Source organism: Herpailurus yagouaroundi, unplaced genomic scaffold (assembly GCF_014898765.1).
Source record: "Herpailurus yagouaroundi ecotype Mexico unplaced genomic scaffold, PumYag 182, whole genome shotgun sequence".
Lineage (NCBI taxonomy): Eukaryota > Metazoa > Chordata > Mammalia > Carnivora > Felidae > Herpailurus > Herpailurus yagouaroundi.
The window spans coordinates 8,887,242-8,910,093 of NW_024412413.1; the positions used below are offsets into that span (position 1 = coordinate 8,887,242).

General features: G+C 48.9%; 1 protein-coding gene across 3 annotated transcripts in view; it reads right to left on the reverse strand.

The window, feature by feature from the left end:
• The window catches only part of GRAP2 (GRB2 related adaptor protein 2), a 62,122-nt gene that overhangs the window by 10,370 nt on the left and 28,900 nt on the right, over window positions 1-22,852 (reverse strand). For all 3 annotated transcript variants that reach the window (XM_040490765.1, XM_040490764.1, XM_040490766.1), the window contains exons 2-3: window positions 10,014-10,105; window positions 2,586-2,677 (exon numbers count right to left, since the gene is read on the reverse strand). In XM_040490765.1, the coding sequence (XP_040346699.1) occupies window positions 2,586-2,677; window positions 10,014-10,091 (170 nt within the window). In that variant the 5' untranslated portion in view covers window positions 10,092-10,105. The remainder of the gene's footprint in view (window positions 1-2,585; window positions 2,678-10,013; window positions 10,106-22,852) is intronic.

Consider the following 22,852-nt stretch of genomic DNA (forward strand, 5'->3'; position numbering starts at 1 on the left):
GAAGAGATGAGCCAAAGGGACAGAGGCCGGGGACTCTGGTCAGTAGAGAGCAGAAAGAGGCCGAAGGGGGGGCCGGGGCCTCTAAAACCAAACACGTGCTCTAGGCGGTTTGCAGGCGAGGCAAGTGAGTGTTCCCCTGACGCACCCCCTTTGTTCCTTCCCTCTCTCTCGCTTGGAAAACCTGAATCATGGAAATGTGCCACTGCACCAAAATGGGACAGTGTGGGAGTGACTCGCTGCGGGAAGCGGCCGCCTGCTGGCAGCTATGTGAGGGATGTCACTAGGAAAGAGCGCTGCAGGGACAGATGATGTGCCAGCAAGACAGGAGCCCCTTCAGGCACTGGGGGACCGGAGCTGGGGAGCCGTGGGCTCTCCCCCAGGCTGAGAGCTCAGTGGGCCCCCCTGAGAGCCCAGGGGCCCTCATGATCCAGGTGGCATGGAGCAAGGCTAGCAGCGACCAGAGAGCAGCGTCTACACAGCCAGCTCCGGGGCCCTCCCCCAAATCCAGGAAAATAATCTTTATGGTGGAAAAGAAGAAACAGGGGAGAAGCTACACTTTCAGGGGAACAGTCAGGGTGGCAGGCAGCCTCTAAGTGTCGCGGCAGGTGGCAGAGCGCGTGTGAAGGCCAAGAGCTGCCATAGAGGCAAGGCAAACAGTAGCTGCAGCCTCAGGGCAGGTGGCCAGAAACCTCTCAACCACACAAGAGCGAAATGAGTGTTTGCGATCACTCAGCGGCCCTAAGAGGGACTGGCCCCATTTCCTCAAGGCGGCTGCTCCATTGTTGCCCCTGGAAGGCTAGTATGTGCGTCCCCCTAAGGTGAATGTCCCACACTCTTTGGATTCCTTTGTGAGCAATTCTCTACGCTCTCTGGAATTTAGGAACTTAGACTCCAGACAGGAGCACCTTATTCCAGACCTGGTGCTGCAGGCGAAGTTTCTTTGGGCTTTCTTCCTCTGGAAGCGAGGGTTTCTGGTGGTCACCTGCCTAGAGATCCTGCCAGGATACCTGTCGTGCTTTGCTGCAGGGCTAAACAAGGGACTGCCCACCACAGCTTTTGCCTTGTTCAGGAAATGTAATGGGGCCGGGCAGAGGAATGGGCCACGCTCCTCAGCAGCCATACCTCAATGGAAATATTTTGGAAGAGGCAGCCAGCAGTTAGGAGATCGTTTAGAAAGTACACACTTATCCTCTGATGGGAGTTTGACACGTGACTTCAAGACTTGCAAAAAACGTCCACACGCTATATGTTAAACGAGTGGGCAGGGTTACGTTATTACGCATCATTCCAAAGCTATTCACTTGTGCATTCAACAGTTTTTATCAGATATCTACTATGCGCTGACCTGCTTCTGGGCACTCGGGATACAGTGGTGAGCAAGGTGGACAAGAACCCTTGCTGCCACGGAACTTATGTTCTACCATGCTGAGACAGTGGGACCCACCAGTGGACCCAGTTGTTCACTGTGACCTTGATAAAAAGGTTTCAGTAGGAGGAGAGAAGTTAGAGATAAGAGTGCACACAATTCTTTTGAAGAAGGGGAGTGGTAGCTGGAAGGGGACTTGGGATCAAGAATGCTTTGTTTTGTTTTGTTTTTGTTAGACGGGAGACATTGCAGCATCTTTGTGGATGGGAGTGACCCAGCAGAGAGGAAGAGAGAATTGATGTGAGACAGAGAGAGAGGGGAGAGTTTCTGCCAGAGGCACAGACGATTCTTCCCAAATGGCTGCAGGAAAGGCAGTGTCCCAGTAAGTTGCAGGAGGTGGGTGGATGCAGTGAGTCAGGTGGGGGGATGGGCAAGAGGGGCTTTTCCGGTGGCTTGATCGTCCCAGTGACCCTGGAAGGAAGGCCCTGAGTCAACAGTGCCGTGGGGGAGGGGCTGGAGGCTTGAGGAGCGAGAAGGTGCGAGGCGGTCATTGAGATTACAGGGCAACATCAAGCGCTGAGGTCAGTGGTCATTCTGTCAGTTCAGTGGTCAGTCCTGGTTCACAGGGTCGCCAACACCGCTTGGGGTTTCTAACAGACCTCTGCTCTTTGGGCTAGACTGTGACTCACGGACCAGATTAGATTTCTATCTAACTTTTGTGGTCAATTCTTGAGACAAACGAGACCCAATCTCAATTTTTCTGTTTCCTCCTTAGGAAGGGAATTTCCTCTCCCCCCCCCCCCACTCTGATTGTTCTCACTGGTTTGAGCACGGTTTAGGGAAGGCAGGGAGCTGTGTGGGGTCCCTAGTGAGGGTGGAAGAGGTTGGGAGAAAAGACTCGCTCTGAAGAGGCAGCTTCTGACACGGGTGGCCAACAGCGCCCCCGGTGGAATTTGTGGAAACCCTGTGATTGCGGTTATAGATGAGTTTAGCTTATCAACCTAAAATAGGCGATACATGCACATGGTATAAAACTCAAAAGGGAATGCAGTGAAATGCAAATCTCCCTCCCACCCTGGCCTTCAGCTTTGTGACTCCCTCTCCAGAGGCAGCCGGTTTTGACAGTGTCTTGGGTATGGATGGATAATTTTAGTGACTGCTGAAAAAGTAAGGGGAGTGTGAGTGGGTAGGCCCGTGTCAGCAGGCTGGAAATACTTACTCAGGAAACTGGATGTCTATAAAATTCTTGGGCACATATCCTTCTTGGCTCCCAAGCTCCGCCTTGAACCACTCCTCTTGGTTACTTAAGATCTACATGGAAGAGAAGGAAGGAAGGACAGAGATTGTAGGGAGGACGCCAAGAGGCAGAAGAAAGGGGCTGCGGGGCAAAGAACACCCTTTCGGATTTAGAGGGAAAGCCAGAGAGACAACACAGGTGCTCCAGTGGGAGAGCAACAGGTTTGTCTCTAGAGTTTGGCTTCCTTGACCCCGAGCTAATTTCTGTCCCCTAGTGCCATCCACACATGGGACGCCACCATGGTGTGACCTCCCAGGCTCAGCATTCAGGGGCCTCTCTGCAATCCTTTCTCTTTATATGTTGGAAACTCATGTGTCCCAGATCTCAGCATCTGAAGCTCCTCATGTGAGCAGGTGTTGGGAAGACAAGAGCGGCCACTCCATGGTTTTTTTCCTTCTCTGCTAGGTAACCAGGAACCTTTTAAAAATTTAATTTGTTCCTTTTTTTTTTTCAACAAGCAAATTAAAACTTAAACATCCAGTGGGGCCAGCTTTGAAAACAGTAACTCTCTGTGTTCACACTCCATGTGCTTCACAAACAATTTGGACGTAACTCAAGATGTTTGGGATGCCTTTTCTAAACTTGCTTTTAGAGCCAGATCACAAGCAAAACCAGAAGTTCGGTCTCATTACTGTATGGTCCTTCTTTGACTGTGACCCCAAATGCTATCACTTCCCTTGATTACTCATATGACTCACCACTTGGCTCTATGTGGCTTCTGGTTATTTCAGAAAATAGTAGTTTCGCTATTAAAAGACAAATATTTGCCCCCATCCCCCACTGAGAATGTTTCTAAAGCGGGCGGCATGGACTTGAACAATAATGAAGACGGCAGAGCAAAAAAATGAAAAGAAGCTTAACGGTGTCATTGAGCCACTGAATTAGCCAGGCTGGAGCCCTCCTGCTTCGGGACTTTGTATGAGAAGTAATAAATTTGCATTATTGTTTAAGCCGCATTTAAGTTTCTGTTTCTTGTAGCTGAAGACTCCCTAACTGATAGACATGCTACACTAAAGGAGAAAGCAGAAGGTGGGCAGGAAAGACTGTCTGGAGGAGAGGCCCTGGGGTTGCCCAGGCAACGGAAGGAGTTACCCAGGCAAAGTCAGAGGGCGCAGGAACTTCTGGGATGAGAGGAAGTGAGGTGCATTCTGGGAATGAAAGGCTTCCGTCCGGAGGGAGGTTAGATTGTGGCCCCAGGGGCCGAGGGGGGATACCAGAGGTACAGGCCCTTGTAGCCCATGTTGGAAAGTCTGGGCTTCCATCTTGAAATTTATGGGGAACCACTAAAGGATTCTGAGCAGGGACATAACACAGCCAGAATTAGAGCCAAGAAAGAGCCCTGCATCAGAAAGTGAAGACGGATTGGGCGGGGGAAAGTCTGGGAAGGGAGTGCAGCCATCCCAGCGAGGGGCGAAGAGGTATTTTAGAGGAACCTGGAAGCAAAGTGTGCGGGACTTCGCGACTGTTCTTGGAACCAAGGGAGAAGCGGACTCTGGGAGGGCTCCGGATTTCGCCCTTGGGAGACCGAGTGGGTGGTGATGGCTTTGCTAATACATGAGGAGAAGCAGGCCTGAGGCAAAACCCATGGGCTTCAGATTGCATGTGGGTGCATGTGGGTGAATCCAAGCTGCCCCCTGAGTCTGAGGAGAAAAGCTCAGTGAGCCGTTGGAGATGTGTATCTGGGCTGGGCAGAGAGGTTGGGGCTGGTATTGGGGATTTCAGAGTCGTCCTATGGCAGGTGGAGTTGAAGTCTCGGTCCCACGGGTTTCTCTGTCCCAGAGAGGAGCAGAGATGAAGACAGCGAAGTAACTGACATTTCGAGTATCACCCCCGGGGTGGAAGAAAGGGGCCGGCCCTCCGCGTTTGGAATTGAGAAGGCTTGGTTTCCAGCTTGGCCCTGTCACTCGCTGTGTGACTTTCCGCAGGTCAATTAGCCATCTGATAAATGGGGACAGTGACAACCAGCTAGCATCTCCCGAGCTGATGTGAGGATCAGATGAGCTCTGGTACCTCGAAGTCCTTCAGAAAGTGCATACTGAAAGGGGCGCCTGGGTGGCTCAGTGGGTTAAGCGTCTGACCTCGCCTCAGGTCGTGATCTCGTGATCTCGTGATCTCGTGGTTCGTGGGTTCGAGCCCTGCAGCAGACTCTGCTGACAGCTCAGAGCCTGGAGCCTGCTTCAGATTCTGTGTCTCCCTCTCTCTCTGCCCCTCCCTCCCTCTGTCTCTCTCTTTCTCAAAAGTAAATAAACATTAAAAAAAATTTTAAAACACAGTTCTGCAAAATGTGGTATTCTTGGGAGGGAGACCTCCAGCTCCGAAGGACATAGTAGGGTTTATAAGTTCTTTAAAGCGTTGTATGTGTATGTTTTGAATTTAATCACCTGTTCTGAAGAAATAAAAGTGTGTCTCATATTTGAGTTCTAGAATTGCTGAGGACAGAAAACTTTATAGTTTCTATCATCAAATATGACTGCTGGTGTCACTAAGGACTCGTGGGTATGTGTATGCCGAGAGGGGGCGGAGTGGGGGGAGCAGAAAAATCTAGGTCAAAAAAAGCACTTGGAAACCCGGCACCGGTGCCCGGGATTCACACAGAGAACACAAGGACATTTCACTCCATGCCTTCACCCCTCAACGTATGGCTTTGGAGTTCCTTTCTCCCATCACACGGGAGTGCGATGTTTGGGCTGGGTAGCACATGTCAAATACGAAGGTGAGCGGGGATAAGGTAAAAGAGGCCATGTGGAAATTGGCTCATCACGGTAAGAACCAACTATGTACTTAGTTCTCTGACCTGAAATCAGCTGTAATTTTAGTCATTGTGGCTCACACCCATCTACCTCCTGTAGCAACTGAAAGATTAGCCCACAATGGCGGCCATTTCTCCCCACCACCTGGTGCTCCGTCTGCCTAAGATCGTGCTCCCAGAGAGGTGAATTTACAGGCTTTTTATGGCGTATAGAAGGCAAGGTTTTTTTTTTTTTTTTTTTAATTTTTTTTTTCAATGTTTATTTATTTTTGGGACAGAGAGAGACAGAGCATGAACGGGGGAGGGGCAGAGAGAGAGGGAGACACAGAATCGGAAACAGGCTCCAGGCTCTGAGCCATCAGCCCAGGGCCTGACGCGGGGCTCGAACTCACGGACCGCGAGATCGTGACCTGGCTGAAGTCGGACGCTCAACCGACTGCGCCACCCAGGCGCCCCATAGAAGGCAAGGTTTTAAAAGAATCTCATTTTCTGCAAAGAGGAGTGTTTGGGGGGAGGTGGTTTCCTTCCACCGTTGTTGGCCCAGGGCCCCATACTTCCTGTTCTTCTCATCTCTCTGTCTGTTCGGTTCCCCCTATCTCTTGTCCCCATCATGAAAACTCGAGCAAGGGGTTCAGCCTGAACACATGAGGTTTTACACTTCACTTTACTGTATGTTAATTCGTATAATGTTGCCTACGAGAATAATTTTCTGGGTCACATGGCCTGAGAATAAGTTAGACGTGGGAAGAGGACAAAATGTACAGTTGGGAGAATTTTAAAATTGGATGGAATTACAGCTCTTAGAGGCATGGCAGAAATCTGAAGTATTGCAGTTAATTACATAGGATTAACTCTTCATGCTTTCAGGTCACTGTTTTAGTAGGAAGAAACAGGGTTGAGTTAGACACAGTACAGAAGCGGGTGGAAATGGACTGGGTCGTTTTTGTTTTTTTTTTAAACAGCGGCAGATTTAAGAGGGAAAATGTTAAGTCTGGGGCTGCACAGAGCTGCAGGTCCAAGGGGTTGAGGCATGAACATAAAATTATCTGACTCCTAATGTTTCTGTCACAGGAGAAGCTGGATCGAGCCATTCGGCCAGAGTCCCCCGTCCATCATCTTGTTCATGGTCCTTTGATCGGCATCTAGTGAGCACCTGCTGTTTGCGCTTAGGTGCTGGGAATACAGAGATGAAGAAGCTGAGGCCTGTGTCCTGGGGAACTCACAGTCTAGAGGGGTTAGCTGGTGGTGAGCTCGTCAGACATTGTTTGTACCTTTTAGTGAAAAAGTCTGTTTGGTCTTTTAGCACGAAAAGTCTAGGATGAAAGAGCATCCCAGGAGTAAATTGCTGGGGCGGTCAAGAGCTGCTTTGGAAAGCAATTGCAAGATCTTGGGGCTTTTTACCCATCTCTGGAGCGGAGGGGCAGATGTTGCAGTCATACATAGAGACCCACGGGCAGGGCTACTGACCGCCATGATAGAGACATGCTGTGGGGTTCGGCCAACAAGCCCCTCTCCACTTTTCTTTCCATCAGCACAGCTGCAAGGGACAGAATTTGAAAAGGACAGGTTTGCCCTTCTGATGGAATTCTACACGAGCGTGCAGAAATGCAATTTAACAATTCATGCAATTTGCGCTGAGCACCTATTTGGGGCTGTGACTTGCGTGGGGGCGCTGCTGGGAAGACACAAAGATGAACCGGCTTGGCTCTGCTCTCAGGGAGCTCCTAGATGGAGGAAACCACCACTCATTCATTCATCAAATATTAGGGAGGGTCACCTTTCTGCTGTTTTGGACACCGAGGCAGACCTGGCCCCTGCCCTCACAGAGCTTTGGCGAGTGGAATAGCCAACATATGCACGGGCGGTCAGGATCCCACAGGGTAAGGGCAGTGATGGGAGGTGGGTGTGGTGTGCGTAAGAGCACAGGGGTTTGGCTGCTCATAAATAACCGTCTCGGGAGGGGAGATCGGCAGCACCTTGAATGACGTGTGTTGCCATGCCGTGGAAGAGCTAAAGAGGGAGTGACTCATTTTGCTGGGGCCATAGGGGGTGTGGAGGATTAGTGAGGGTTCCGAGGCAGAGGTAGTCAAATATGCCTGTGGAGGAGAAAGGCATTTGGAGTACGGGGAGAGTGCGAGAAACTCAGTGTATATATTGCAGCGTGACCCGGGCATTACATACACAAGGGTGTGTGTATGTGCGCGTGCGTGTATGTATGTGTGCGTGTTCACGGACGAGAGCTTGGGGAGGTTGGGGAGCGGGTTGGGGCCAGGTGGCTTAACTTTCTATCGACTGGTAATGGGGAACCGCTGAATGTTTTTGAGCAAGGAGGTGATCCGACCTGATTTTTTTCCCAGAAAGATCCTCCGAAGACTAGTACGTAGAATGATTGAAGGAGTAAGAGACAGGAGGTGATGAAGTCAGTCAAGGGGCTGTGGCGATGGTCTGAACGGTGGCAGGAATGGGCAATACTGGAATACAGCAACCATTCAAGGAACATCCACTTTGAGGTGGGGCCATTACCTCTAATCCTTCCCCAAACCCTGCAAAATAGTTACGGTCCCCGCTTGCAGATGAAGGACAGTGAAGCTCAGAGGGGCAGGGGACGGATCCAGGGCCATACAGCTAGTCAGCTGGGATTCAAACTCCCAACTTCTCTGGCTCTAAACTCCTGCTCCTTTTTACTTCATCAGACTCCTCTCTCGTGAGACGGGGGATTGCTTGAGAGATCTCAAGAAGAATATTCAGGACAGAGTAACGTTGAGGAGCGAGGCAGAGCTCCAGTCAGATGCAGAAGAGGGACAGCTAACGGTGTCACCTTCTACAGGCGCTGTAGTAGTGTCATGCTATGATACATTAAGGAGATCACGGGTGGACTTGAAGGGAGTGTTGAGGGTAAGAGGCAGTTTCCAGAAAGTTCCAGCAGACTCAGTGGGAGGTGAGGAAGTAGAGGCACCAGCACAGGGAACTCTTCCTGGTGTTGGGAGCCAAGGAGAAGAAAGAAATCAGGAGGTGGACTGAGAAGCAGAGTTGAGGAACGTTTTTTTCTTTCTGCTTTTCTGAGGAATAGGAAACTCTTGAGCAAGATATTGGGTTCTGTTCGCAATGGGAGATGAGGGGTGGGAGTTGGCCCGTTGGCCTCTTTTGAGCGAGGACCCTGTATAGCAGTCGATAATCACATGGTCACAATATCCCAGAGAGAAGGGAGGGACTGCTCACCGTGTGGCAGATGCCTCTGTGACCTTGGTAAGATCCCACAGAAGTGAAGGTCGCCTCTCCCTGGGTGGGCGGCCCAGGTGACGTTTTGACCTTGAGAAGCTCCAGCATTGAAGGCACACCCTTCACAACTATATTACTAGAGCTTGCAAGGTGAGAGCGGTTAGAAGGACGAATACTGGGGGTGTTCAAGTCCCAAACCAAGTGACTTTCTGAGTCACCCCGTCACGTACTGACAAGGCTCTCACTACGGCAAATATACTTCTTAGGGGTGAGACACTGGTGGCCTCAGTGTTGCTGTGCAGGCTGAGAAGTCCCATGTCGGCTGCTGAGGAGTAGGAATCAAGATTTCTGAGGGTGCTCTGTGGCCAGGCCGGTGGGGGGGGGGTGGGCATTAGCATCACAGACTCCCCAAATGGCAGAAGGGCTTCTGGTTTTGCTCAAAATCGGGGTTAAGGTGTGAAGCCCGCAAGTGTGATGCATGGAATGTGGAAGTCCAAGGCCACTTTGTCTCTGCACGTAGCCACAACAACTCAAATGTGGGTGTTAGGCAGGTTTTAAGGCGTCCTCGAGCGGCCGGGGTGTGCATGGCCTCCATTGGCCCACGTCTGTTCCAGTCATCTTTTCCCGGCTGTCTCCAGCCTGCACCCTCGGTTGAGTTTTGGTGACACTGAACCTCACAGTGCTCACTGAAGCCACAAGGGCTTGCTTACATCTGAGCTTCCGGTAAACGTCCAGCCACGTTCCCTGCATTCCCCGGCCACAGGTGTTGCTGTTGCTGCAGCTTCCTGCCACCCCATCTCTCGAGTGGGATCCCTTGTTTCCTCACCTGTGCTCCCTGAGCACTTAGACGAGAACATTTGTAAGAGCCCTTTGGATGGATTTCTTTCCCTCTCCAGACCACAAGTATCACAGGACAAGGATGGTGACTTATTTCCATCGTGTACCCTGGTAACTGGCACCCGGGAGCTCAGAAGGAACCTTTTTGATTGAGGTGAATTTCTCTTTTTTGAAAGAAACCGCATGCAGTTCTGAAGAAACAAAGGCATGGGGGGAGCACCTGGATGGCTCAGTGGGTTAAGCATCTGACTCTTGATTTCGGCTCAGGTCACGATCTCACATTTTGTGAGTTTGAGCCCCACATCCGGCTCTGCACTGTCAGTGTGGAGCCTGCTTGGGATTCTCTCTCTCTCTCTCTCTCTCTCTCTCTCTCTCTCCTTTTCTCTCTGCCCCTCATCCACTCGTTCTCTCTCTCTCTCTCTCCCTCAAAATAAATAAACTTAAAAAAGAAAAGAAACAAAGCCATGGGTTGTTTGATGAACACGGTGACCAGACCAGAGTAACGCAAACTCCCCCGCGGCTCCCCGGGGCCCCACGTCACCTACCTTCAGAACATCTCCGGTGTGAAAGCTCAGCTCATCCTCGCCGGAGGCGGTGAAGTCAAACTTGGCAACGGCTTCCATGTTGTGACGTGAAGCTGGAAGAGAGGTAATGTGTTTATTGTGCCTTTCTGTCCAGGGAAGGGCTCAGAGCAGCGGGCACCTAGCAGTCTTAGCAGGTGGTAGGTGCTTGGCCGAAGGTCTCCGGGCCTGAGAGGAAGACCCAGGTTCGCAGGGAGGGCTTTTGTTTTTGTGGACTTGCTGCGGGAGGGAGCCTGTGGGATCTGCTTCCCGTCGTTCCCTGAATCCCCAAGCTCCAGGAGCGGGAAATGAAGGCCAGCAGTGCCTTTCCCCTTTCGCCCCCCTTTGCCTGCCCGGCCTGTCACCATCTCTGGGGCATCCCTGCTTCTGGTTGATAAGGATTGAAGATTCACTATCATCTCTAACTTGGGGCCCGAGGGGCTGGAAAGACTGTTCTGTAAACATCGTCCTGAGGCTGTCCCTTGGCAGCTATATTTAACCGGGCGGTGTTAATTAGACAGATGCCATTTTCTCTTTTACATCTGAATCATTTAAGAGAATTAGGCAGCATCGGCCAGTGGGGAACTTAGCATCCTTCCACATGGCTTGAGAGTGGAAAACATTCTGGCTTTAGAGTCAGGGGACTCGATTAGTCAGATTCCTTATTGCATTATTATAGTGTAAGCCAAGCACATTTTGAAAGATACCATTATAATACCTCTGAATTGAGTTAAAATGCCCCCACCCCCAGTAATACACAAGGCCTGTGTAAAATAAGAAAGTTAGCCTACAAATGAAATACAGTTGTTGTTGTTTTAGGAGACAGGGGGGATGTCATAGAGCAGAGTCCTGGTTTTGTTGGTGAATAGCTGTATGTTCTTGTGTAATAACTAAACCTCTTGGAGTCTCAGTTTCCTTATCTGTAAAGTGGAGATCATAATATTCAACTAATAAGGATGTGAGATTAAATTCAACAATAGACGCGGGGTGCCTGGGTGGCTCAGTCGATTAAGCGTCCGACTTCGTCTCAGGTCATGATCTCACAGTTCATGAGTTTGAGCCCCACATCCGGCTCCATGCAGACAGCCCGGAGCCTGGAGCCTACTTCTGATTCTGTGTCTCCCTCTCTCTCTGCCTCTCCCCCGTTCGCACTCTCTCTCTGTCAAAAATAAATAACCATGAAAAAAAATTAAAAAAAAAATTCAACAATAGACACAAAATGTTGCACGACATAAAACTAGGTAGTCTTTCTGTCTTTAAAATAATTGTATTTGAATGAATTTATCCTCAGCAAGGGAGCCTGGCCAAAAAGAGCTCAAAAACAGAAAAGACAGAAGAGTTTTCTTCTGATTTCTCCCATCTTTTATGAACTTTCCTCTTTGGAATTTGATGCCTATTCTCCAAGACCTGCAAGTCCTTTGTTTCTGTGCTAAGACAGTTCGCTGTTGGGACAGTCTTGGAAGCTGTTGTTTGGCATTTACGTTTGTCAGAATGTGCCAAAGTCTGAACCCCTTTACGTCAGTGAACTCACACCTAATGACTTTCAGTGACCAGTAAACCAGGACCACAGCCACCCTCTCTGTGGGAATTTCCACCGAAGTGACAAGATTTAGGTGACTAAGGAAGGTGGCTGCCCGGTGGGGAGGGTGAGGCATGCAGAGATCAGGGGATTAAAGCCACTGCCACAGTGATGGCAGCCAAGTGACCCGTTTCTCTGACTTTCCACATTTGTTTGGTCTTCCAAAGGTAATTTGTAGAGATGACAATTACCCATCTGAAAGATAGCTATTGGGCAAAAAAATATTTCAGGAGCCCAAGCAAAATGTCATAGTTAACTGTGTGCCAAAATTTATCCCCCCCACACACAAAGATATATACTTTTTGTATCCTTTCTTCAGGATCTGTCCATCTAAGGCAAATTAAAATTGTGACCTAGGGGGCGCCTGGGTGGCTCAGTCGGTTAAGCGTCCGACTTTAGCCAGGTCACGATCTCCCGGTCCGGGAGTTCGAGCCCCGCGTCAGGCTCTGGGCTGATGGCTCAGAGACTGGAGCCTGTTTCCAATTCTGTGTCTCTCTCTCTGTCCCTCCCCCGTTCATGCTCTGTCTCTCTCTGTCTCAAAAATAAATAAAAAAAAAAACAAACAACAAAAAAACAAAACAAAAAAAAAAACGTTAAAATTGTGACCTAGGATGGCCCACTCAACAGGAAGGAGTATTCTGTCCTCCTTAGTGAGTGCTAAATGCTTTTGCTGATTTGCTTCACCCCGTGGCTTTAACATGAAAAGCCTCCCCTAATTAAGGCCTTGCTTTGAGTTTGCAGGGAGATGTGGTGTCTGTGGGTCACCCTCATGGTATTGACACAGATACTGGTCACCTCAGGAGATCAAGTGTCAGGTGAATGGTCCTGAAATCCAAGATCCCATTTCTATGCAAATTTACCTTAATAAGCAGGATGGAGACAAGGGGAGGGCAAATGCTAAACATATTAGAAAGTCACATAAATTAGGGATGCAAAAAATATCCAAGGCATGCTCTAGATATGACCTTGAGCTTGGGAAGATCTTTCCTATGTTACATGGAACTCGGATCCGGCCTGGGCGCTTGGACCAGGCTGGCCGTGCGTAACTTCCGTGAGGAGGTGAGGCTGCGTTGCTCCTGAAGCACCAGCTCTCTCTCTGCCTTCCCCCCGGGGCCCATAACAGAACTCTCCAGCTTATAATATTAATCCTGGCTCTGAAAACCCAATGAAACCAGGCCCACTCTTAATGAGATCACTTTGAAAAAATTTGTTTGCGTCCCATTTCCATTTGTGAAATGAAATCTGTTCAGATGCTCTTTGGTAGGAGGGAGACGTTCAGGGGGGAGTGGGGGAGTGTTCTGGTCTCGTTGAAATCACGGCGTTTTGCAATTTCTCCCCTTGCATTTACTGCTCCCTGCTTCCCTAATAGCAGGGCCCGCCCCCCCCCCCCCCCCAGGGCTTGGGCTTCTGTTTGGTCATAAAAATGCATGGAAATTTCTATCCCATTTGTCTGTACCCATTAGTATTAACTTCGAAAACTTTCGAATTACCACCAGGGAAGAAGAACACTGAACTACCATATTTTGCTCAGTGTTTGTCCATTTGTTTTATAGTCAGTACCTTCCACGATGCATCGATTGATGCTGGCCACCTCAGGAATTCAAGAACGCAATGGAGCCTTCTAGCTACTGTGTGCAGTTACCGTGCTCCTGACCTCAGGGGGAGATGAAGAGAGAGACATCTCTTTAAAGAACCTCACAGACAGATTAAATGTGCGTTTCCTTCCAGCGCTGAGCTTCAGAAATGGCTGCAAAGCTACCTGCTGGAGAATGTGAACTTGAGGTGACAGTTTCCGGAGGCAGTCAAGCCACCTCCATCAGCTTCCCCCGCCCACCGCAAGCCCGTTGACGACGCCGTTTGCCCAGGAATCCTGCCTCAGAACCATGCAGGGCTCCTGCCCTTAATGCTGGCTCTGCCTCTCACCCTCCCTCTGTGTCTCTCTCACTTTGCCCCTTTATGGATTGCGCAAAATATCCATTAGCAGCCCCGCGACACAGATCTACGCCATTTGGCGGCACAGGACTTCCCCACGCATGATTTTCTCTGCCCTTGCATTTCCATTTAGGCTTCTTTTACCACCAAAACACCCGAAAAACATTCAGGCTTAGATACCAGGAATGTATGTCCACTTCTAAGATAGAGTCACCACAGAGGATGAAAACAAAAGCCACAAGACGGCTCTTTAAAAGAGCCGCCCTGTGAAATCCAGATTAATTGGATGTGTTCAGAAACACGTAGTTACTGTCGAGATGGTACCAGGCAAGAAACTTCTTGAAAGATTTCAGCTCCTCCTAAGTTGGCTATGAATAGCCGCGGCTTCCGTTTTATGCATCTCTTGAAAAGAGCAATTGCATAACACCGCAAAGCTGCTGGAAGATTCAGGCTCAGGACCCGAAGAAAGAAGGAACTGGGTCCTATACTGAACTGGCAACACCACTTCCTATTTTGTTGGGGGAGAACTCTAATTTAAATATGATATGACTTGCACTTGTAATTCAGTTAAGCTAATGTGTTCTTTTTTTTTTTTAAGAGAGAAACATTGCTCCTTATAAATATTGTGATTTTTATTAATTTGCATCTTGTGTATGAAATGAAGCGATAGAATAGTGATGAGTTTACATGTGAGGACTTTAACTGCAGTTACCAAGAGGAGGTTGGCTAGAAACGTAAAATTCTCCCGGCCGGTTAATTTCACATAATGCAGAGACTTGGAACCCACGGCATTTTTCTATTTGTCAGGCAAAGCCCCTCTTGGAGACAACGAGAAGGTAACGCAGAACGCTTACCCTCCCCGCTGAATTGGCAAGGTCAACTCCATTACTTTTCAGCAGTAAGAAACCTTACACTACCAGGAAAAAAAAAAAAAAAGATTATAGCTAAGCCTCACGGTACACAATAGATATGTTCTCGGAAAGTTATTAGGAATAGAGTATTTGTAAGTGGAATCATATTAGCATGCATTATAGAGGCTCACTCTATAAAGCAACCCCATGGTGAATCCCTTTACAAAATGAAAAGGAAAATTTGTTATGCAAATAACTGCTTTTACCTTATCTGTTTTAAATGCTGGGTTTTCATGTGTTGAGTCTTAAAACAGAGCACACCTGTAGATCCTTCCGACACCTCCCACCGTGGGTTAAATGTTAGTTTCCCCTCTTCTTAAGTCCCAGAACGCTTTTTACAAGCCTCTCCTGTTGATATGTAACATTTCACCTTGGAGTATAGAGGAGGAGTCGGCAAACCTTTTCTGGAAGGACCAGAGAGTAAATATTTTGGGCTCTGCGGCCCATACAGTCTCTGCCACAACCACTCAGTCGTGCAGTTGTAGTCCCGAAGGCAGCCTGAGAGAATGGTAAGGAATGGGTGTAGCTGGGTTCCAATAAAACTTCGAACACCGAAGCTTGAATTTCATATACTTTTTACATGCCACAAAGTATTCTTCTTCTCCTGATTTTTTTCTCCCAACCATTTACGAATGTGAAAACCATCTTGGCTCATGGGCAAACACATGTGATGGGTAGAATTTGGCCTACTGGCTATACGTTGTGGACCCCGGGTACAGGTGTTTATATGTATATCCTACTTCCCCTAATAGTTTGTAAACTTCTGGAGGGGAAGAGTTGTAGCTTAGTGGACGGAGTGTGGGCTTAGGAGTAGATGGGCCTGGATTTAAATCCGAGAGGTGTCACTCATTTTCCCAGCGTCCTGCTTATCCATTAGCCAGGAGTAACCACATTGACTCCAGAGGGGTGTTAATGCGTATAAAGACGCCGGCACACAGTAGGCGTTCAATAAATGGTAGGAGTGGTTGCTGTCATTTATCCTCAGATTCCCTAGCGTATCGAACCGGTGCTTAGTAGGCACCTGGGAAACGCTGAGTGAATGAAAACGCGATCAGCAACCTGCCCTCAGAATTATAACTGTAATTGATTTCCTCGGGGAAGGGGCAGCAGACAGAGGACCCATTTACAAGGATCAATTAATTTTCCACTCGAAGGTGCCCTGACTTCTCGGCAAACTCAGCCGGAGATAATAAAACATACTCCCACACTAGAGGTCTGATTTATTTAATCCAATAGAGGGCAATGGTGCACCCCAAACCGTGGATTCCATCCCGTAAATTTTTTTTTTTTTTTTTCATCTTGAGTGCCCGCAGTCTTTATCTAGGCAGGTTTGGTGATTGTCCTCATTGTCTCCTGTGTGTTTTAAGGCGTGTAAACTTTAACATTTCAACGAGTCTCAAGCCCCTACAGCACATGAGTTACTTTGCCGGGAAAGAGCTAGAAGCCATCTGCAATTACTCGCTCCCTGACACTTAAATTCCCTGAGTTTCCTGGAAAGGTGTTTCTGCTCCTCTTAGAGTGACTAGACCCTCACTCCCGCTTTTGAGTCTAGGTTAATGATTCGTGTTGAAACCCCTACGGTGTGTTTTTCTTTCATCTGAACTCTAGAGCTGTGGTTGGAGACTTTTTGCCTTAGTTGCCTTTCCTTGGGCGTTAGGTGTCGGACCAGGACGCTGAGAAAGGTCATAGATGGCCCTTCCTGAAAACGTGTAGGCTTAGGAGGGACAACTACCTTCGGATTCACCTGCTGGCTATTGTTTAAATATTCTCCTAGGGACCCAAATCCATCTCTTTTGGAGAAGAAAGTGAGAAAAAGGAAAGAAAAAGGCTGAGCCTGGCCAAGAGATCAAGGGCTGGCCTTTCCTCATTTGGAGCTTTCAAATGACAGTTGTGCTCTATTCTAAACCAGCGGAATCCCTGCTTACAGAATACCTCTTAATCAGCTGGCCATGTTGAAAATGTTAGCCTTCTCGCTGAAGGTCTAACAAGGCGTACGTATTTCTTTACTGTGCCTGCTCTTGAATTACTTCTAACTCGTCTTCTGGAGCCTTTAAAATAGAAACCCTCAAATCCTATTCTAGTGAGATCCTCCTTCTGGTTTCTCTGGAGATGCGGATCTGTGGCCACGTGTAGAGGCTAAGTGGGAGTTGAGGCAGCACCAAGCTTGCAGATAGATAGCCATGTACTTGGGAATGGCCGTCAGGGGCCTCTGCTTTCAAGGATTTACAACCAACAGCTCCCATGCTTATCCAGACCTCCCCAGCCAGGGACGCAGGACCATTCCTCTTTAGGTTCAGGATCTCAGGGGAATAAATAGCCTTCTCTGGAGGACCTGGCCTGTTTCCACAGGTGTTCTCTCTAAGGGGCATAAACATTTCAGACTTTATGGCAACCAGAGTAAGCAAAGACAAGTGAAATATACTCCACTAAACCATTTCTGGCTAGTTGGCTGAGATTTTAGTACTCTCTAAGAGCCTCCATTTTAAATGATTTTGCACACATGAGACGTTCTTATTTTCCTCTTGTCCCTAGGTGACTCATTATTTCCGCCTCCAAAGCCCTAGGAAGGCACAAATCCCCCCGCATGACCGGCAGGGAGCTAGAGGGGACCTCCACGGCCCGTCCGAGAACATTAATTCCTCGGTGGTTGATCTGCTGACGCAAGTCTTGAAGACACAAGGAAGTGGCTCAGGAAGAACCCCCAGGGTGTGCTCCGTCTTCCCTGCAGGTGTGTTTCCTGCGTGACAACCATCCTCTGGCTGTTTCACCTCGGCTGGAAGCAGCCACAGGGCTGTCTCCGATGACAGGTAACTCACGGGCAGCGGGTCCTGGAGCGAGAGATGAGACGTGGGCGGGAGAGGTGTGCCGTTCTCTCCTCCCCATCTGGGATGGCAGTCTGTTACCCCCTCGGCGAGGCTGGCTTCACCGACCCTGACCTTGGGATGCTCTCTCTACCAGCGCACCTCCTGTAGACCCTCTGCCAACCTCCTAGGGTCTCAATCCACCCTTTGGCCTTGCCTTGAGACGGCTCCCTATTTTCCATGGGAAATATTTCCCCATGGGAACCATCTCCTCAGCTTGTTTTTAGCTTTGGGAGCCAAATAAATATGTTTCAAAGACGTGCAGACAAACCTGACACAACTGGAGAGTCCCTCTAAATCCCTTATATCCTTTTTTAATCAAATTGCTGTTCTATAGGTCCCTGCCTGTCACTGTGGATTAGGGAGATTTCACTGGTCTCAAGGATGTTTTCCTCCTTTTTAATTAGCTCCTCTTTTCCTGCTTAAGGTTTTTTTTTTTTTTGGTTTTGGGTGGGGAGGGATGGCGAGGGGAAGGGAGGAGAAGGTGGAGACAAATCAGGAGAGTGTCCCTGTGCATGTCCCCTCCCCTCCCCTGCCTTCTAAAGCCAGTGGCGCCAAGACAAGTGGACAAAGAGTCATTTGCTCTTCTTTCTGGCTATTTATCAGCCTACTCTTCTGTAATCCACACCAGTCTGGCCTATCAAACTTAACTTTCTTTTCTTTTTTAAGACTTTATTTTTAAGCAATCTCTCCATCCAGTGGGAGGCTTGAACTCACAACCCCGAGATCAAGAATTGCGTGCTCCGACCGACTGAGCCACCCAGGCGCCCCTCTACTTCCCTTTCTTGTAAACAGTCTCCAAATCGTTTTTAGAAATCCACCAAGCCTATACCACTGTCCGGCTTCTTAAATCTCCGTTTTTGTTCACTTAACCCCAGGTGAGCGCTAGCTTCTCTCTACTCCCTATGGAGTCCCGGCTGCAGCAACAGCAGAAGGTACGACACGACGTCCTGTAATCAAGACAATCCCGTAAGTACAGAGAAGAGACAGCCCAAACCAAAGGACAGTGGCGAAACGGAAGGCTGAGAAACAGAAGACCGATTTGGTTTCTAAACTTTGCCCTCTGCCGGGAGCTCAGTGACTGCACTGCTATCTGTAAAGGAAGCCCCAGGACAGCCACGCAGGGAGCTCACGCAGACCATGCCTCACCCAAGTCCGGAGACCAGAACCGGCTGAGACTAAGTTCCACGTATCCATATGGTCTACCATGGGCCAAGGGCCTCACCTGCACTTTGCTACATTAATATGATTATGATCGTTATTCCTAGTGCTACCCGACCGCCACTCCCATTTCATAGCTGGGAAACTGAGGGGGGCGATTACCGTGCAAGTCTGCTGGCTGGCGAGGCTGTGTTCGCTTTCCTTCACCGCGGTGCCTCTGCCGGTCCTAGCAAACATGGAAAGTCCTGCACTAGTTCAGGGTAATTACCAACGAGCTCAGGGCCCCCAGACCTTCCTGGGTGGCTGTCCTTCAGCCAAGAAATTGATGGGAGCAATTCTCACACACCCGCAAAATTCAAGCCCGGTATTTCTGCCGCCTCCCGAGGCTGAGCTATCACTTGCTGTTTCCTTGTTTTATCCTGATTGTTCCCTAAAGCAATAACAATTGTCTACAGAAACACCATGAATCCCGCTGGCAAAATCCAAACAAGAATGGAGCATGAAAGATACCTACCTGCCCCCCAGAATCAGAAATTATTCCACGAGCCCTACAAGAAGGGCAGGAGGGTGGGGGGGGGTGGTGGTGGTGGTGGATGTGAGTGGAGGGCAGCGAAGAGACAGACAGACCTTTTACAAATCCCCAGGCTTCTCCTTTCTCCCCAACTCCCCCTTCACTTCCTAATTTCTATTCACATCATGATTTCTCTTCAAACGTATCACCGGCATTTTACGGTGCCTTCACGTTCTCTTTTCCTTCTCTTCCCGTCTGTTCACTTCATGTTTGTGTTTATTGATTTGGGCTCTGAACGCTTGGCTCATTTGTCATATATTTGAAAACCTCCGTCTTCTGGCCCTGTCGTCACCACGGTTGCAACTTCGCTCCCAGATGCTATCAGCCCGCGCTCAGCACCCTCTCTCCTGTCCCTCAGTCTGCACTCGGCGCTACCTTAATTCTTATTTGGGCAAAGCACAAAAGCAGAGAGTCGATGACTGTGTGGTCACAAGTGCTTTAATCTTCTTGTCACTTATATTCCCAAGCCCCTATTTATTATTGGAATACGGGTCATTTTTGAATTCGCTGGTCTCAAAGCTTGCAAAAGTGGACATTAACCCGTATGACAGTTTACTTTGCTTCATTTGATAAGTCTATCCCTCAAAAGTTGGAGGTAACTACATTTCTACATACCCAGTCGCCCCATAAAGGCACTAAAAAGCTGCCAGCAGGAAGGATGCTAATGCGCCTTACTTCCATCCGATGAATAGTTAACAATTATTCTTATCTTTTTTGGAAATGTAGGTCATAATTTGAGTTTGCTTGAACTGAGGAACGCCTGTATTTGCTTTGCTTCAAGTAGTCTCTTTCTTTTTAACTGCTAGTTTTGATGCCCTAAACCTCAGATTCTCAAAGTTGGACGTGACCCGGTCTCTCTCTAATTTATTGAGATGACCGAGAATGGGCAGAGGGGAGGTTGAATTGGAAACAGTGTGGTGCATTGGTTATATTGGAGCAAATGTCTCGCTGTAATTTTCAGTTTGAATCCTTCCCTAAGGAGAAAAAAAACCAAAAGGAATGTATAAAGATGACTCTCACAAGTCTCAAAATCTTGTGACTGTCCCTGGGTCCTCCACCACCCTCCAGGTGACTGGGCTCAGGCTCCTCGCTCTTCCGGTCATTTCCTTCAGGTAACACCACCGTCTGTCAGTGCTCTTCTCAAAATGCGTTACATAGGTTTGAGCCCAGTATTTGAGGAAATGGTCTCAGCCCGGCTGAGCGGAAGGACACGTTTGATCCCTGCAGCCACACGACAGAGCTTTAACCACGCGTGAGACTGCTGGCCGTCGGGGTTCCACAGCAAACCAGGAGGAAAAAAGCACCAGGGTCCCCCAGCGTGAAGAGGGGCCACACTAGGCCTCTCCGCTTGTGATTCTGCGAGAGGCTTTTGGGAGCCAAAACGTGAGGTTCAAACGTCGTCTTTTTGGCTTAGATCTTGTTTGGGACCTCGCCACTGGCCAGGTCTTCAGTCCATCGCCATGGTCTGGGCACGGATTTATATTCCCCCACTCTGGCTTCTCTCCCGACTCCTTCCGTACAAGCAAGCTTAATGCCTTTGTGGCCTCTACTCTGTACTAAATGGAACACAGGCTTTGGAGTCAAGAACAGCTGGGCGAGGGTCCTGCTCCTTCCTCCACCAGCTGTGTGATCGCAGGCAAACTGGTGATCTCCGAGCTCAATTTCTTCCTGAATGACTCCCTCCAGGTTGACACGAACGTATTCATCGACGCACTCTGAGGATTGACTCCGTACCGTTCTCCACGGTTTTCTTCATTCTGTTCCCTGGGAGCTCATGAAAAATGCACCCCAATGCCTTCCTGAGATCAAACTGGGACACGTCAGTGGCCCTTTCGTTACGTGGTGCTCTAATAACCTTATAGGAAAGAACGTAAACCAGAGCAGGGTCAGCTTCTCTTTCAGGCCCATACTCAGGGAAATGCAACGTGGAAGAAATTTGTCTTTTTCACTCACTTTCCCTCTTTTGTGTTTTCTGTTCCCCACTCCTTGTCCACTTTCCTAGCCTGTTGAGTTTCCTTTTATGTCTTTTTTTTTTTAATGTGTATTTACTTATTTTGAGAGAGAGAGAGAGAGAGAGAGAGAGAGCACGCTCGCAAGTGGGGGAGGGGGGCAGAGGGAGAGAGAGACAATCTCAAGCGGGCTCCCTGCTCTGCTCAGAGCCCAATGCCGGGCTCCACCCGTGACAGTGAGATCGTGACCTGAGCTGAAGTCAAGAGTTGGACTCAACCGACAGAGCCACCCAGGCATCCCCTTTTTATGTCTTTTCATTAGGCTGCTGTCTACCATGCCCCCATTCACCCTCTCCCCCATCCTGCTTGCTTGATAGAACAAGGACTCCTGGGTGCTGAAGGTTTCTGATTCACACTTTCTGACAGTCATTTTCTCACTCATGGATCGATGCCATGTTGTCGCACTACCTCCCAGATCTGCTCAAGACTCTCCTCTTGCCATTTTAGGTCTTCCGCAATCTCTTCCCCATCCCATGGGGATCTAAGTCCAAATGGACTTCAGAATACCACACAGCCATGCACACATGCCTTAGGAAATGGCTTCTCATTATTCTCCAAGCACTCCCTCTCCATCCTCACCTCTGCAGTGGTCTTCCTTCCGTCACCTGACCCAGGTTGCTATGTACCGTTGTGCAGGTTGTTTACTCACAAGGGCCTGTGGCTCAGCCTGCCGTGGGGGCTAAAATCCAACCGGGCGCTCTTCTATCAAACTTTGAGGCCTGATGTGGGGCTGCGTCTGCCCAAAGTTAGGGGCACACTTTTCCAACTTAAACAAAGGCATCGGGTCTAACTGCAACTGTTCCTTCTAAACCTGACTCGGGGTCTGCCCTTGTCATACCCTATGCTCTTCTCCTCTCTTGTTCTTCTGGGGGACTCGGCGTATTTACCCCTTGCTTGGTGCTGCTGCCACATTCAGTGAGGTGGGCAAGCACCTGGCCTTTTGGAGTTTGGCTACTAGAATTCGAGTCCTGGCTGTCCCACCAGCTATCTGGGTGATCCTGAGAAAGTTATTTAATCTCTCGGGGTCTCCGTTTTCTCATCTTTAAAACAGGAATGATCATAATACCTGCCTTCTAGTGTTCTAGTGAAGATATCTGAATACTTAAAATACCACCCAAAGCACTTAGAATGGTGCCTGGCACATAGGAGGCACTCCGTGCTTGCTAGCTCCCACTACTTTGTGCATATTCCACAATAGCTAACAATGACTGAGACAGGCTGTGGCTCACGGAAAGTAGGAGCGAGGAAATGTAGCCCTCACTAAGTAGGGTCGCTAGATAAAATACAGAATGCCCGGTTCCATTTGAATTTCAGACAAACATTCTAGTGTAAGTATATCCCAAATGTTTACCTTCTCCACAGGAATCTCAAAGTGGTAGACGGTCCCTTGTTAAGATTAATGGCAAGCAATCATTTGACCTTTCCACCCTGTCCTGTCCATTCTCTCTGCTGCCCTTCACATCACACAACGCTTGCCCTGTTAGGTCTCTGACATAAAAACTGGGGAGCGGGCCGATCTGTGGCATGAGACCCGCCATCTTGGAATGGAGCCTTTAGGTGTTCCTGTGAACGTTATGGTTGGCATGTAGAGGCATACATTCTCTCATCCGTATATGCGGGGAGCCACAAAATGTCATGCTTCCCACTTTCTCTGCCTTTCGTGTGTTATTTGCCACTTTCAATGTTGTGTGGGCCAAAAAGCACGCTCTTCCTGTTACGCGTTCCGAAATACTACGTGTTTTGATAAGTGGGTTTTAGAGATTGGAATTTCAGTTTCTGTAAGTGAATTTTCTTGTAATC